General features: G+C 39.6%; 1 protein-coding gene across 16 annotated transcripts in view; it reads left to right on the top strand.

Moving 5' to 3' along the window:
- The window catches only part of INPP4A (inositol polyphosphate-4-phosphatase type I A), a 134,212-nt gene that overhangs the window by 114,035 nt on the left and 5,411 nt on the right, over nt 1-14,766 (top strand). For all 16 annotated transcript variants that reach the window (XM_074815035.1, XM_074815039.1, XM_074815036.1 and 13 more), the window contains 4 exons: nt 1,395-1,535; nt 3,274-3,371; nt 7,258-7,370; nt 7,724-7,878. In XM_074815035.1, the coding sequence (XP_074671136.1) occupies nt 1,395-1,535; nt 3,274-3,371; nt 7,258-7,370; nt 7,724-7,878 (507 nt within the window). The remainder of the gene's footprint in view (nt 1-1,394; nt 1,536-3,273; nt 3,372-7,257; nt 7,371-7,723; nt 7,879-14,766) is intronic.

Below are 14,766 nucleotides of genomic sequence, written 5' to 3'. Positions count from 1 at the left end.
GGACAGAGGCCTCATGAAAATTGATGTTTTAATGTTTCTGTATTTCAGACTCTGTAGAATATTTTAGTTTTGAATCTGATTTCTGGAGGAAATTAGGCTTATTTGATTACAGTGTGCTGTACCAAGCTCCACTGGAGCTTTGACCAGCTTTGTCTACATCTGAAAAAGAGCTAGAATTCTCAAAGATAAAAACATTTAGAGGAACTTTGTTAAGGTTCACATGCAATGAAAAGTGCCCCAGCTGAAGGAGGTCTGCAGAACAATCATGTATGTTAAGGAAATTGCTGAGACCTGTCGAAATGGCTGATAGCTAACAGAAAATTCCTTTCAAAGACAATTTTTAGTTGAAACTATTAGCTATAGGACACTAATCAGGAGGAAACCACTCTTCATTAGTTTCAGGTCTGATAGTGTTGCTTATTATTTGGCTGCCTAGATTTTACTTAAGAAAGAGAAGAAAGAAATCATGCATATTTATTTTGGTGCAAACTATTGGAAGCTTTACATTTAGAGGTGAAAAAGGCTTTTGGCTTTCAGGCATAGCATAGGCTTTGTGTGTCCATCCAGTGTAAATGTGGGACAGACCAATTTTAATTACTTCAGTATATAGTTCTCAGAGCTCCTTTGCTATACTAGAGAGTATATGCTGTACTTGAGAGTTCTGCACTGTAAAGACTTGGATGTAACACCAAGGTAGTGCTGCTGATAGGTTAACACACAGCACACAAACCACAGCAATTTGTGTCTTGGCAGTTCCAACATAGGGTAATATGACATACCTTAGTCTGCACTGATGTTATGGGATAAGATAAGTTGCATTACCTCACATTTGCCATGAGATAAAGCATACACGGCACTCTTAGCTGGAGCTCAGCTGACCCAAGGTGGTTACCTGTGCTGCAGGAACAGCTTGTAGATCTGAGTCCTGTATCAGTGCTTTTGTTAGTTCCCCCTTCAGTTTATGTTTGGGTCACTACTATCTTTGCCTCTATCTTCCTATGTATCTTTTTATGCAGCATCACTAGCCTTTATCACTTTAAAATAAAATATACTTTACTCTTGATGAGGTGGGGACATGCCAAAATTTGGCTTTTTCTACCCTAGTTGTATGAGAGCTGCAGTATTAATGAGCAGAGCAAAATCAGCTTTTGTCAGGAAATCAGCATATCTGATTGAAATGTCCACGAGGATATAAAATCAACGTTATAGGTTGCTCCAGATTTGGTTTTGAACTGAAATAGCTTTTCTGATTGGGAGAAAGCTGTGGCAGTTCCTTAAGTCCTCAGTTTTGAGTTGTATTATGTTCTAGATGTTACCCCTCTTTACATAAATTACACATTCTTGGAATGTAGTTTTTTGATCTTTATGTCTAATAGCTGTTTATTTATTTGCAGTGATGGATTTAACGTGAGGATCCCTTTGCCAAGCGCCTTGTTTGATTTGTTGCCGCGAGAGATTCAAAGTGGCATGTTACTGAGGGTTCAGCCTGTTCTTTTCAATGTGGGAATCAATGAGCAGCAAACCCTAGCAGAGAAGTATGTATTCAGTCATGCATGCTCAACCTTAATGGCAGTTCAGCAATCTCCTGTTCTGATGGAAGTATGTCTCTATGGAGCTGCACTGTTGCATTACTAACAGTGATTCAGTTTCTCCAATACATGAACAAGGGAATACTAAATGAAGCTGTCAAATGCAAAACAAACAGAAGGAGGTCTTTCGTTATATGGCCCATACCTGTGGAGCTCCTTACCTCATGGATTTGAGTCTAGTGCAGGTTTATATGGCTCAGAAGTGAATTTACAGAAGAGGAAATCTGTCATGGGCTATTTAACACAGAGCTACTGCTTGTGACTCTAGATGTCTGTGAGTGACAGATCACTAGAAGCTCAGAGATCATTCTGAGTATTGCTATGTATTTGCCCTCTTGGTTTTGCACTCTCCCCTAGACTTCCTCTTCTGGCCACTGACAAAAAACAGGATACTGGGCTATCACAGAATCACAGAATCGTCTAGGTTGGAAAAGACCTTGAAGATCATCCAGTCCAACCATCAACCCAACATTAACAGTTCCCAACTACAGCATATCCCTCAGCGCTATGTCGACCTGACTCTTAAACACCTCCAGGGATGGGGACTCCACCACCTCCCTGGGCAGCCCATTCCAACACCTAACAACCCGTTCTGTAAAGAAATGCTTCCCAATATCTAGTCTAAACCTTCCCTGGTGCAACTTGAGGCCATTACCTCTTGTTCTATCGCTTATTACTTGGTTAAAGAGGCTCATCCCCATCTCTCTGCAACCTCCTTTCAGGTAGTTGTAGAGGGCGATGAGGTCTCCCCTCAGCCTCCTCTTCTCCAGACTAAACAACCCCAGTTCCCTCATCTGGACCTCTGTTTTAACACAGCCTTGCAGCACTTATGTAATGCAACACTGTTCTTGTAAAGCTGAGAAATATAATTATGTTTGCTAGGGAAACTCTTCAGTTTTGGACGAGCCACCAGAGCTTCCCTCTATTATGAACATATCCTGTAAAGAATACATTGACAGAGTGCTGCTCTGAGGGAGGACTTCAGTGAAATCAGGCACATGCATGTTGTGACAACAGCCTTGGTACCAGGGTGGAGTGTGCAGTAATGACAGTGGACAACTAGAAAAAGTCTAACAAAGGCATTCCGGCAGTTACTGTTGTCCTCTGTTGCCTATAAAGTGAGCCCAAGGTGATTAGCACCATTACAGATGTCAACACTGTGTGTGTATCTATGTATCTATATAGTTAAATGAGATGAGTCATAGCATTGTTGACAATATTTATTATATTCATGGTTTATTACTCCTAGATCCATATTTCTTATTTACATACCTGAAGTCAAAGTTCTCAATCCTATCTGCTGATATTATGGTTATTATTAGCTTATGAACGAAACTAGTAAATCCATTATTAAAAATTTGAATTTAGTCAAAATGATTTACCAGATGGGTATTTAATATTGAAGGAGAGATACAAAAGCCAAAGAATTTTAAATACTATTTTCTACAAGATTTTTCTTTCACCTTCCTCCCCACTTTTCCCCTCATGCTCATATATTTTCTTTTTCTGTAATGAATCACTACAACACTTCTCTGTTACACTTTATTCTTCATTTGAATGATTAGGAATTTAATGGGATGAATCTTTAAACTGTTTTCTGGTGATCATATTGCCAAGTGTAGTTTTTCAAAGAAGAGAAACCTTTTGCCTTGGGCTTAACTGTTCCCTTCTTCACACTTTAAAGGTTTGGAGACACCTCACTGCAAGAAGTAATTAACATGGAAAGCTTAGTGCGGTTGAATTCATATTTTGAGCAGTTCAAGGAAGTTTTGCCTGATGATTGTAAGTATTTGGTAATTAATGACAGATTTGGTTGAACAGCACAATTCAGGCTGATTTTTTTCATTTGTTTGCTTCATGTTAGTTGTCCAAATGTTGATGATATGCCAGCGTTAGTATCCTCCCAAGAAATGATGCAACTCTATTTTAATACACTAGTACTAAGTAGAGCAGATTCAAGAGGTTTAAAGGTCAGTCTGATTAACCTTCCTTTTTAAATTTACTTTCACTTTTATTCTTTCTAAGTGACATTATGTACTGTACAAACATGCAGCTAGGCAGTTAGATTGCTGTGAGGGGAAGGCATAAAAGTGACAGATTATAGAAGCAGCACTTTTATGTGCAGTTTTTGGTCATGTTCTCTGCACTTACAATAACCTGCACAGAGAGCAACTGTCAATTTTTAGGAATTTAGTCACTTTCCCTCTGCTTATTCTTTGGCACTTTCTTACAAACTGTTTCATCTGCAGCCATCAACAGAGAAGTCTAGCACCTGGAAGGGAGACAGTAGCTACAAGCTTGAATTTTACTGGTTATATAGGAAAATTTCTTGCTTGTTACTTTTTTTTGGGAGTCAGTGGCGTAAATGTAATTTACGTGTGACCACAAAAATGGTGAAAATTCATTGATTCATTATTAGTAGTAGTATCAAACCTCTTGTAAGCTAATTTCATGGGTCTCACAATTGCAGTTTTATTGCAGAAATACAAATGCAGCAACGTGCAACAGAATAGTAAGAATTCTGTCTGTTAAAGTATGTTATTGTACTTTTTTTGTTGTACTGATTTTTTTTGATGCAGGTAAAAGCAGACTGTTTTCCTCCTTCCAGGCATTCATACTCCTGCATAATTAATTGTCTGAAATTTTAGCTACAAAATTTTATTTTTTTTATTGTATAGTAGTCTAGCATCAGACTTTCTTGTAAAGTTCAAAAGTTGAAGTTATTTTTGTTCTGCTTTTCTCCCTGTTACTTCCTCTCTCTGTCTAGTCGTCCGTAATAATAGTTTCCATTCAGCTCCTTCCTCTCCTTTGATTTTGCTTGGGTTTTTTTTACTTCAGTCTCTTTCCTTATTCCTACACCTCTTATGTTAATCCAGTCATCTTTTAGCTTTTGCCTTTTTTCCTGAAACTCTTTTTTATGCTGCAATCTGTTTTCTGTCCAGTGATTTGTTCCTTCTCTTTTCATGTTTTTTGAACTCTATTTTAACTTTATATTTATTCTCCCCTGTTTTTAAAGAGTACTGGTGCCACGACCTTAAGTTTTTGCCCGTAACACTTATGCCTTATACCAGAGGTTTTTTCCTCCAGTAACTTGAAGTTGTGCATAAGGCTGGCGTGCAGTGTTGGACAGGTGGCATTAACATGCGCCTTAACGGTAAAAGAAAACAAAATAGTCTTGTGTCCACCTGCCTGTTCTCCCTTACTCTGGTTACTTGTCATTACATTGATCCTGCCACCTGAAATGAATACCACAAAGGGGGAAAATCTGCCCTCTGCCAAAACTTCCTTCTGCTTCATTGTTTGTCCTAGGTAAATGCAGTTATACTAAACCTGGTTTTGCAATCCAGCTTGGACAAATGGGTTTTGGTTATAAACATTAAGCAAAAGTTTTGATTAGAAGTGTGAAAAAAATATTGTGGGTGTGCCAGCAGGTGAGTTAGAGATGCTCGGAAAAGCTGAAACTATATGGACAAACCTGGGACTGTGCTTGTCATAAGGAAGGTCTGAGGGTGTTTTTCTACCTCCTCTGTGGTGATATTTAGGACGTACAAAGTGAAACATACTTTTCCATGAACCCTTGTCAAGAGAAGAATAACATATTTAACTGTAAAACAGGTGGGTATTATGACTAGCCAGTGGGTGTAGTCTCTGGTAAGCAGAGGCAAAAGGAAAACTGAACGGATCATTCTCGGGGACAAGAGGCCCAGTGAAGTCTCTGCCGGCAGCTTGTAGGAGATGTTCCCTTCAAGAACAGTACACAAGGAAAGTTGATTCCTGATCCACTGTCCTTGTCCCTGTACTCTTAATTCTAAGCACTGCAGAATTTCTAAGAAGTGAATTAGCGTCTTAGCTTCATTAGCTCCTTGTCCTTGTTCCATTAGCTCTCCTTGTCTTTAGAAATAGTTGGGGAGATGGTCTGTGCCCTCTTTTTGTTTACAGGTATTACTTTCTTTCTAGGAGTTCACACAGAGCAGACCAGGATAGGCACAATATTGCTAATCATACAATAGAATCATAGAATCATTTAGGTTGGAAAAGACCTGTAAGATCATTGAGTCCAACTGTAAACCTAACACTGCCAAGTCCACCACTAACCATGTCCTTAAGCACCACATCTACATGTTTTTTAAATACCTCCAGGGATGGTGACTCAGCCACTTCCCTGGGCAGCCCGTTCCAATGCTTGACAATCCTTACAGTGAAGAAATTTTTCCTAATATTCAATCCAAATCTCCCCTGGTGCAACTTGATGCCATTTCCTCTCATCCTGTCACTTGTTACTTGGGAAAAGAGACTGACACCCACCTCGCTACAACCTCCTTTCAGGTAGTTGTAGAGAGTGATAAGGTCTTCCCTCAGCCTCCTTTTCTCCAGGCTAAACAACCCCAGTTCCCTCAGCTGCTCCTTATAAGACCCTTTACCAGCTTCGCTGCCCTTCTCTGGACACGCTCCACCACCTCAATGTCTTTCTTGTAGTGAGGGACCCAAAACTGAACACAGTATTCAAGGCGTGGCCTCACCAGTGGCCCCAGTACTGAGCCCTGGGGAACACCACTTGTGACTGGCCACCAACTGGATTTAACTCCATTCACCGCAACACTTTGGGCCTGGCCATCCCGCCAGCTTTTTTCTCAGTGAAGGGTATTCCCGTCCAAGCCATGAGCTGCCAGTTTCTCCAGGAGAATGCTGTGGGAAATGGTGTCAAAGGCTTTACTAAAGTCCAGGTAAACAACATTCACAGCCTTCCTCTCATCACTAAGTGGGTCACCTTGTCATAAAAGGAGATCAGGTTATTCTAACGTACAGTTTCCTGTGAGAAGATATGCGGTCTAAAAATAAAACCTGATATATCACCCATGGGGGGTTCTTTTTGTCACATAGTCATTTTTTAACAGTGCATACCTCCTTATCTTCTTATTTCTCCAGTCACAGCTTTAGTTGGTGTCCTCTTTAAAAAAAAAAAAAAAACACACACAAAAAAGACAACCTGTTTAATACTTGTCATTGTCTTGAGTATCTTGCTACATATGTAAGAGATAATGTGTAACACTTTGACCATATAAGATGATACTGAAAGCACTCTGAAATACTGAAAAATTTCAACTGATTTATTTCCACTTAGTGAAATATTAATAAACAGATAGTGACAGTATGGTGTCCTGTCAGAGAGAGTGTTTCTTGTAAATGAAAACTGGCCAGCTTGGAGATTTAAAATTGAAAATGTCAGCAGAATATAAAACATCTTCAGAGTTTCTGTGGAGACATGCATGTTCTCCTGTCACCTCTGAGGGGCAATATTACAGGCAGTTACGTGCTTATATACAGTTCTGAACAGTGTGTGAAAGCAAGTATATCTGTGACACCCAAATCAAGATACCAGTCTTGCTCCCTTTGTTTACTCTGTTATTATATTGCTATCAGATTCTGAGACCCTGAAGTTTTAAATAACCTGAACGTATATTTCCAGTTGAGTTTAATTAAACTTGAATTTGTTTTGGTGGTGGTACGAAGTAATTAAGAACTGGATTAATTGTTGTAAACTTTGATAGTTTCAAGAAAACATGATAGTGTTTGCAACAGGCATATAGGAACACTTTCCACGTAACTTACCTTTGTAAAAGTGTTGAATACAGATAAATAAGTGGAGTTGGTTTTGTTTGTTTTATAGGTCTACCTCGATCTCGTAGTCAGACGTGCCTGCCTGAACTGTTAAGATTTCTGGGACAAAATGTACATGCAAGGAAAAATAAGAATGTTGATATCCTTTGGCAAGCTGCTGAGGTAATTATTAATCTAAGCATCTCTGCATAGTTCAGCTGATTTTGTGTATGCAGATGTATTTTCAATCTTTTATTACCGGTATGTTCGAATTTCTTCATTTGCTTGCATGTAGCTTGGAAACGCTGCCTGATTAAACCTCCTCTAGAATGAGACATGGGGAGATAAAATGTATTTTCCACATTAGTATTCTCCCTGCAACTCAGGCAATGAAGTTCTGCTCTGTCAAAGATGACAACTTCTGACATCAAAGTCCTACACAAGATTTGTGTCTCTCTAGGAAGAAATACAGGTGTGTTCTCTGACAGAAGGTTATGCGTGAAGAAGGAATGACGAATTGTATATCCCATTTCTAGATATGCCGCAGACTAAATGGTGTTCGGTTTACAAGCTGTAAAAGTGCCAAGGATAGGACTGCCATGTCGGTCACCCTAGAGCAGTGTTTGATCCTACAGCACGAACATGGAATGGCTCCACAGGTCTTCACCCAGGCTCTGGAGTGTATGAGGAGGTAAGAGTTTCGACTGCGTCACTTACTCCTAAATGAGGAACCATGCAAACTGCAGAGGAGCAGTGGTCTCTGTTTCTATCAAAAGGAATAAAAAAGTAAAATAAAGTCAGAATACTGCAAAACTGCTAGAATTCATTCCTCCCTTGCATGTATTAGTGAGTTGCACATGCTAAAGCTGGTTGTTACCAGTTTTGCATCAGATGGGCTTTATTTTTTGGTAGTGAATCAGGAGTTTCCAGAGAAGCATGTAAAAACGTGGTTTCAATTAATGCTGAGCTTACAGAACAGGAAACTGGTGCTTCTTTGAAAGTTTTTTAAAGATGAGGTTACCTGAACTGTTATAGCACTGGGTTTCTTAGTTCTAGATCAGGCAAGATTTCTCAGGGATGACCTGTCTTTTGTTCTTGGAAACACAGACACCTGCAGTTTGCACTGGTTTGCCATGTGTATTCTTTAGCAGTGAAACTGCTCACTGGGCGAAATGTCGGTATGAGTGTTTCACAATACAGCAACCAAATTTCATCACAACATGTCAGTGTGCTGTTGTTGTATCAATATAATGATGTTCTGTATTCTGAAGCAGCAGAGATGTTTGCAGAATTAAATACTGTACTAAAAAAAAAAAAAAAAAGAAAATCTGTTTACTGTTGTTCAATGCCTTGTTTCAAGCACTGCTGGAAAACTCCGTAACTCACATACCAAAAGAAAGGATAAGAAATCTAGCTTCAGTCTTTATTGATGTAGTTCAACAATGCTGTTCAGTCCTGTTTTTCAACATTCACTCTTACTGAATGTACTGTACTGTGTGTCTTCTCACCAAATTCTCTAGAGTGTTCAATTCTCTTATCCTTTCTGTATGTTTTTGCTGTTTGACCCTTTCTTACTCTTCAGTTACCTAGAAGGAAAATGTCTCATATAATAACACTTGCAACCTCTTACATCTGAATGGATGTCACTGGACTTTTTTATTTTCACTTTTTTGCTACATTTTTTGCTGCATTGTTACAGAGTTAGTACAGAACATGAAAACTGCATTCAGAGACTAATTAAACCTTGATATTAGAAACACAACTTTGTGAGGGAGAAGTTACTAACTTAAAATGGAGCTAAGTGGCTCTCAGATACCTTTATTTAAATTATGCAACTTGTCGACCTAGACATCTGAAAGAAGAAGGTTTGTTGCACAGCTGTTTATTTAGTAAGAATAAAAACTGAACTAGTATAATACTAGGAATCTTGTTACTTTCTTTAAATTAGTTACTGAGTTAATGTGGGGTTTTTTTAATGCAGTCATGGACAAAGTAGAGACAGAGGTTAACAACAACATTGTTTTGGACCTTCATATAACACAGCATCAGATAAAAATACTGACCCAAGAAACGCATTGCTTTATGTTGACCTACCCATGGATATTGAAAGAGGGCCTGTTTAATCAAAACCTTTGGCTTGTTTGTTCAGCAACATCAGGGACTTGCTCTGACAGGTGAAAGATGTGACTTTCTCTTCTGTTAAATCTTTGACTAACAAAGATTATGCAGAGCAAATACTGACTAGTCCTGAATGAATACTGATTAGATCATTCTTCAAGCCCATCACTCTTTCTTCCTCACATCTCATCGCTCTTTGGGGTAGGTGGTTGTGGTTTTAAAATTATTTGCCAATTCTTCTCAGGAACAGTGGCACAGAATTAACAAAGCCTAACGAGAGAGATAGGATTATGAAACAAATATGTAGGAGTCCAACTCCACCCCAACCCATTTCAGCCTGGATAGGATCACCTGACCTAGGTGACAGACATAGGAAGTGAAAGGGTAGTAAATTACTTCCAGGACATTCAGAAAACTTGCTTTTCCTTTTAACTTGGATCTTTTATTTGTGTAACTGTACTGGAAAATGGAAGGCTTGGTTCAGTCCTGAAGACTTCTGAAGTTTCTGGGGCAGTTGGAAGGGCAGAGAAGAAGTACTATTAGGTTGTGGAACTCAAAAGAAAGTATTTCCTCTCTTCTCTTTCCAGAGAAGAAAAGCATCCTTGCTTACACTGTTCTTGAAAAATTAAGAAAGCACCCTCTTCTTCCATGTGATGTTGGTCTTCAGAGGTGTTAGTTCCCACTTACTCATCTTCAGGGACTTCCTAGTCTTGTGTTAATTATGTATCCATGATAATTATGTTCAATGAGCATGGGCATCAAGGGAGAGAACATTGAGTGCTCATTGTAGATTCTTGTAGAAATTCACAGATACTTTCACCTTAGAAACAAATATCCTGTTAGAATAAACCACTTTTCTGTAAATACATGGCAGCTTTTCCAGTCCCAAATCAAATATATGATAACTCACAGACTACAAATAGTAAAATCATGATGATAATGTCTGGAAGTCCAAGCTACAGAGGAACTGACTACCTGGCCACTAAAGGCAGCTCAGGAGTCAAAGTCCAAGTGGATCACATAGCCTCTCCCATCCGCAGCAGTGCCAACACTCCCCACTAGACCTGTGACTCTCTGCCCTCCCTCCCCCAACCAGATTACTGTCCTGTCAGATACTCCAGTGGAGCTGTTTGTGTGAATATGCTCTAATCCAGTTTCAGTCAAAATAATTTACATGTTTAAGGTAGCCCAGCCCTTCCAGTTAGGAAGTTGTGACACAAGTAGTTCAGTCATCAGAGAAGAGCTGTCTCTGATAGGGGCTCTTGAAAAGCAGCTGGAAATGGGGTGAGGGAAGTAGTCTTGTCTAGCTGCCATGGTGCCCTGACTGTCATGTTTGAATGTGACCACTCACTGCAATAAAACAGCCATGATAAAAAGCTTGGTTGGATTTCTTCACTGGTTGACTGCTTTAAGAATAAAATTGTGGTGGGTTGACCTTGGCCATCTGCCAGATGCCCACCCAGCTGCTCTCTCACACCTCCTCCTCATCAGGACAGGGGGAGAAGATATGATGAAAGAGCTTGTGGGTTGAGATAAATACAGGGAGATCCCTCACCAGTTACTTTTACAGGCAAAACAGACTCGACTTAGAGAAAATGAATTTATGACAATAGATTTGGACGGTAAGAAACAAAGACAAAAATTAAAACACATTCCCTCCAAAACCCCCTTTATGCCAGGCCCAAGTACTTCACTCTTTTGTTCCCAACTCCTCTACCTCCTCCCCACACTAAGCAGTGCATAGGAGATGGGGAATGGGGGTTTGCGGTCAGTATGTAACAGCTCCTCTCTGCTGCTCCTTCTTCTTTGCACTCTTCCCCCACTCTAGCGTGGGTCCTTCCCACAGGCTGCAGTCCTTCACAATAAACCTGCTCCTGCGTGGACTCTCAGTGGGCTCCAGTTTCCTTCAGGAAATATTCACCTGCTCCACGATAGGGTCCCTCACAGTCTGCAGTGTGGATATCTGCTCCACTGTGGTCATCTTCACAGCTGCAGGGGACTCCCTCCTTCAGCACCTGGGGCAACTTCTCCCCTCCTTCCCTGACTTTGGTGCTCACAGGGCTGTTTCTCACATCTTTTCCCATCACTCCTCACTGCCATGGAGTGTTTTGCCTTTTCTTACGCACACTTTCCACGAGGCACCACCAGCGTGGCTGAGGGGCTCAGCTGTGCCTGCGTGGGTCCGTTTGAGCTGTCTGGAAACAGCTCTGTCCAGCATGGGGCAGCCCCAGCCTCTCCTCGCAGAGAGGATTCCCATACACAGGATGGATTAGCGGGGAATTTGCTTTGTCTCTTTACGCTGGTCCTCTCCTAGAGGCAGTCTGCTGATGAATGTTTTGATTTAAGACAGTGTACAATTTGGTATATTTGATATTTCCAAAAGGTGACTTTTCACCCCTTGGGTGGAATCATCTACATGGGCCAACAGTGACAAGGAAAGCGCTTTCCAGCTCTTGCTTCCATTCCCACTGCATGTGTCTGTGCCTATGTCTTTGTGTAAAATTGAGTAGCTTGGTACTAATTTTTAATGGTAGAGATGTGGCATGTGATGTTCATAATGTCATCTTGTAATTTTGAGCCTTGCCTCCTTCTTTCCCTCTCCCATTGTTTTACTTATCAATATCTAAAAACACTTTTCTTCCTCCAGACTCTTCTGTTGAGCCTTTATCCACCACTTTCCAGTCAACATTAGCTTTCTACTTAACTGATTCTCCTTGCCACACACATACACCTTCCCACCACTACAGAGATCACTGGGATTTGTAGGCATCACAGATTCAATCCGCTCTTATCCATTGTAGGCACCAGGAGTGAATTTTGATCACCAATTTGGATGTATTAATCCAGGTCAGAAATACAGTTGGTTTAGTTCCCTGCCCACCTAATTCCATTTGACTTGAAGTGTCGCCAGCATCTGAAGGCTTTTTTTCTCCTCCACCACCTCCAGGGTATCTCTAATGTCTTCCAAGACATTGTCTGTTGGTTACCTAGCCTTGCTAAGCAACCAGCAGGGTTATGTATCACCTTTTATGGATGGAGTGAGTGCACTTGTTCTAACAGGATCAGGCTCATGGGTTGCATTTAGTTGGTGCTTTGTAAACTAAAAATAGAGTTGAACTGCACAGGGTATAAAAGTGATCCAGAATGAAACGCCCCACTACAAAGGCTTGGGTTACCTGCAGAGGCGTTCTCCACTGTAGGCTTTTGGTGCTCAAAGCAACATAGGAGGCGGGGCATAATGAGATGGGCTGTGCAGCATGTCTTGCCTTCACGTGCGTATATTGAGGCACTTCAGAAACATGCATTTTTGAAAGCATATTGATACACACTTGAATTCATGTTGAAGCAGAAAAATAAGTGGGTGGTTTAGGGTTTTTTGCTTACATATTGAATAGGTAGTTAAGAGGTTAAATTATTTCACTGCAGCCTACATGGAAAGATGTTTGAAAGGGTCAAATACCACAATGGTTATTCATGTTCAGCTTGCTTTTCAGAGCTCCACTTCTTTGCAGCATGCGGAAGCATGGCATATAGAAGCATGGGATATTATTGCTTGGTAATCTGAAAGAATGAACATGGAAAACCATTTATGTTCAACCTACATGTATTTATTTTCAGTAGACTACAGTACTTCTTTCTTATTTTTCTCTTTTATTCTCTTTCCCTCTCCTTATTTCTGTAACTGTGCTGATACATATTTTTGAGATGTTTTTCCACTCTTTCTTTACTTCATCTTCTGGTTTTGTTGTGCTTTATTCCATGTTTTTTCATTTTCTTGACCACCTTGTGTTGCCATCTCTTTTTATACATTCATTTGCATGTCCGTCTTTCTGTTTTATTTTCCCTCCTCCCAACCTTCTTCCTTTTCACAGCATTGGAACACGGGAGGTAGTCACCCAGAAGAACTTGAGTGGCTTGGTGCCCATCCGAGATTTCAGACTAGATCCCAGCCTCCTCTACTCTATTCCTTTACTAGCTCTCAGCCCCAATTTACTGATTGTGTGGCTGTTTCTGAGCATAGCATACCTGGTGGCCAGATTACGTTGCAAGTGAAGATAAGGTTTAAAAAAAAAACCAAAAAACCAACAAAAAAAAGTGCTTGAATGTGCATTGCCACTTGGTACCTGCTGGACAAAGGAATGTGTCATAGCATTGTCTGCCAAGAATTATTATTATGCCTTACAATTTTACGTTTCTATTGTACTAAACTGTAAATATACATCAAATTATTTTATCAAAAAGAATTGTATTGAAACTTTAAATTATTGTTCTGCTTTCAGTGCTTGTAACATAGTCTGATTGGCCTGTTACCTCGTTACTTTAGCCAGCCTGAAGATCTCTTACCAAATATAGTTTTGTGTTACTTGTTTCATGTATTCCAGAGAAAGGAACTCTTGTCTGAAAAGAATTTGTATCTTTTTGTATATTTAAAGCGTATGCTAATCTTGCCTTTCATTTTTATGAGGTATGAAGAGAAAAATAAAACCACGGGTGGGGTTTATAAGAAATTATAAGAAATTTATTTAAAGAAATAAACAAATTTCTATGTTCATTTCAAAGCATAATATCCAAATTACATTACTGAACAGTTTGTAGAACCATAGCCTTGTTCCTTTCTCATGGTTAAGTATGTTCTAATAGACTAGTGTACCCACTCAGAAAACAACTTGCAGTGTGCTGCATGCAGAATTATTTCATTCTATTTGTAGATCTGCATTTTGTAATGTATTAAAGACATAAAGAGAATGACTTGTGGTTAGGAAGAGGATGTAATTGGCATTAGCCTGCTAATGATCCATTAGCTGTTTCAGGTGCTTTGTCATAGAACTTACTCTGAAACAGGGTCATTATCACCCTGAAAGTTAAAGATACTGGTCTTTAATATTTCAGGCAAGAACAGGGAGGTATCAGTTAGCTCCTTTAGTAGGTGGGTTTGAGGTTTTCTGTTGGGCTTTGTTTTAATTACACTAGACTAAATATTACTGTTATTTCCATTTTTAAGCGTTGGACAGCTTTAATAAATTATGATGTTGATAGTGACTTAGAGATAAACGAATGATGGTAAGTTAAAGTTGATTTAAGTGGTGAGACTAAAGCGGCTTACCTAGTTTAGTCAAGCAGAATAATTGCAGATGAAATTTGATCATTTATATGTAACATCAAACTAGGAGAGGCCTATTTAAACTGAAAGATTTTGTTGATGCAGTGGTCTGGCAGAGCTTGTCAATAGCAATAGCTGATCAAAAAACCTAACCTCATTTAATGTATTTTGCTAAATTTGTGGGATTTACTTCGCTTGGTGCCTGAGATGACAGAAAATTGGGCTTCTGAGGAGAACTCAGTTCTAGTACTGTGATTTCTATTTTCTACTATTATTAACTTGCTCAAAAACATAGTTAGGTATAGCTTGTATTATTAATTTTAATGGAATTTGAAAGCTTCTGAGAAAGGTAAGCTTTAA

Source organism: Strix aluco, chromosome 2 (genome assembly GCF_031877795.1).
Source record: "Strix aluco isolate bStrAlu1 chromosome 2, bStrAlu1.hap1, whole genome shotgun sequence".
NCBI classification, from domain to species: Eukaryota; Metazoa; Chordata; class Aves; order Strigiformes; family Strigidae; genus Strix; species Strix aluco.
Note: the sequence above shows the minus strand (reverse complement) of the source record. Positions and strands in the feature narration are given on the sequence as shown.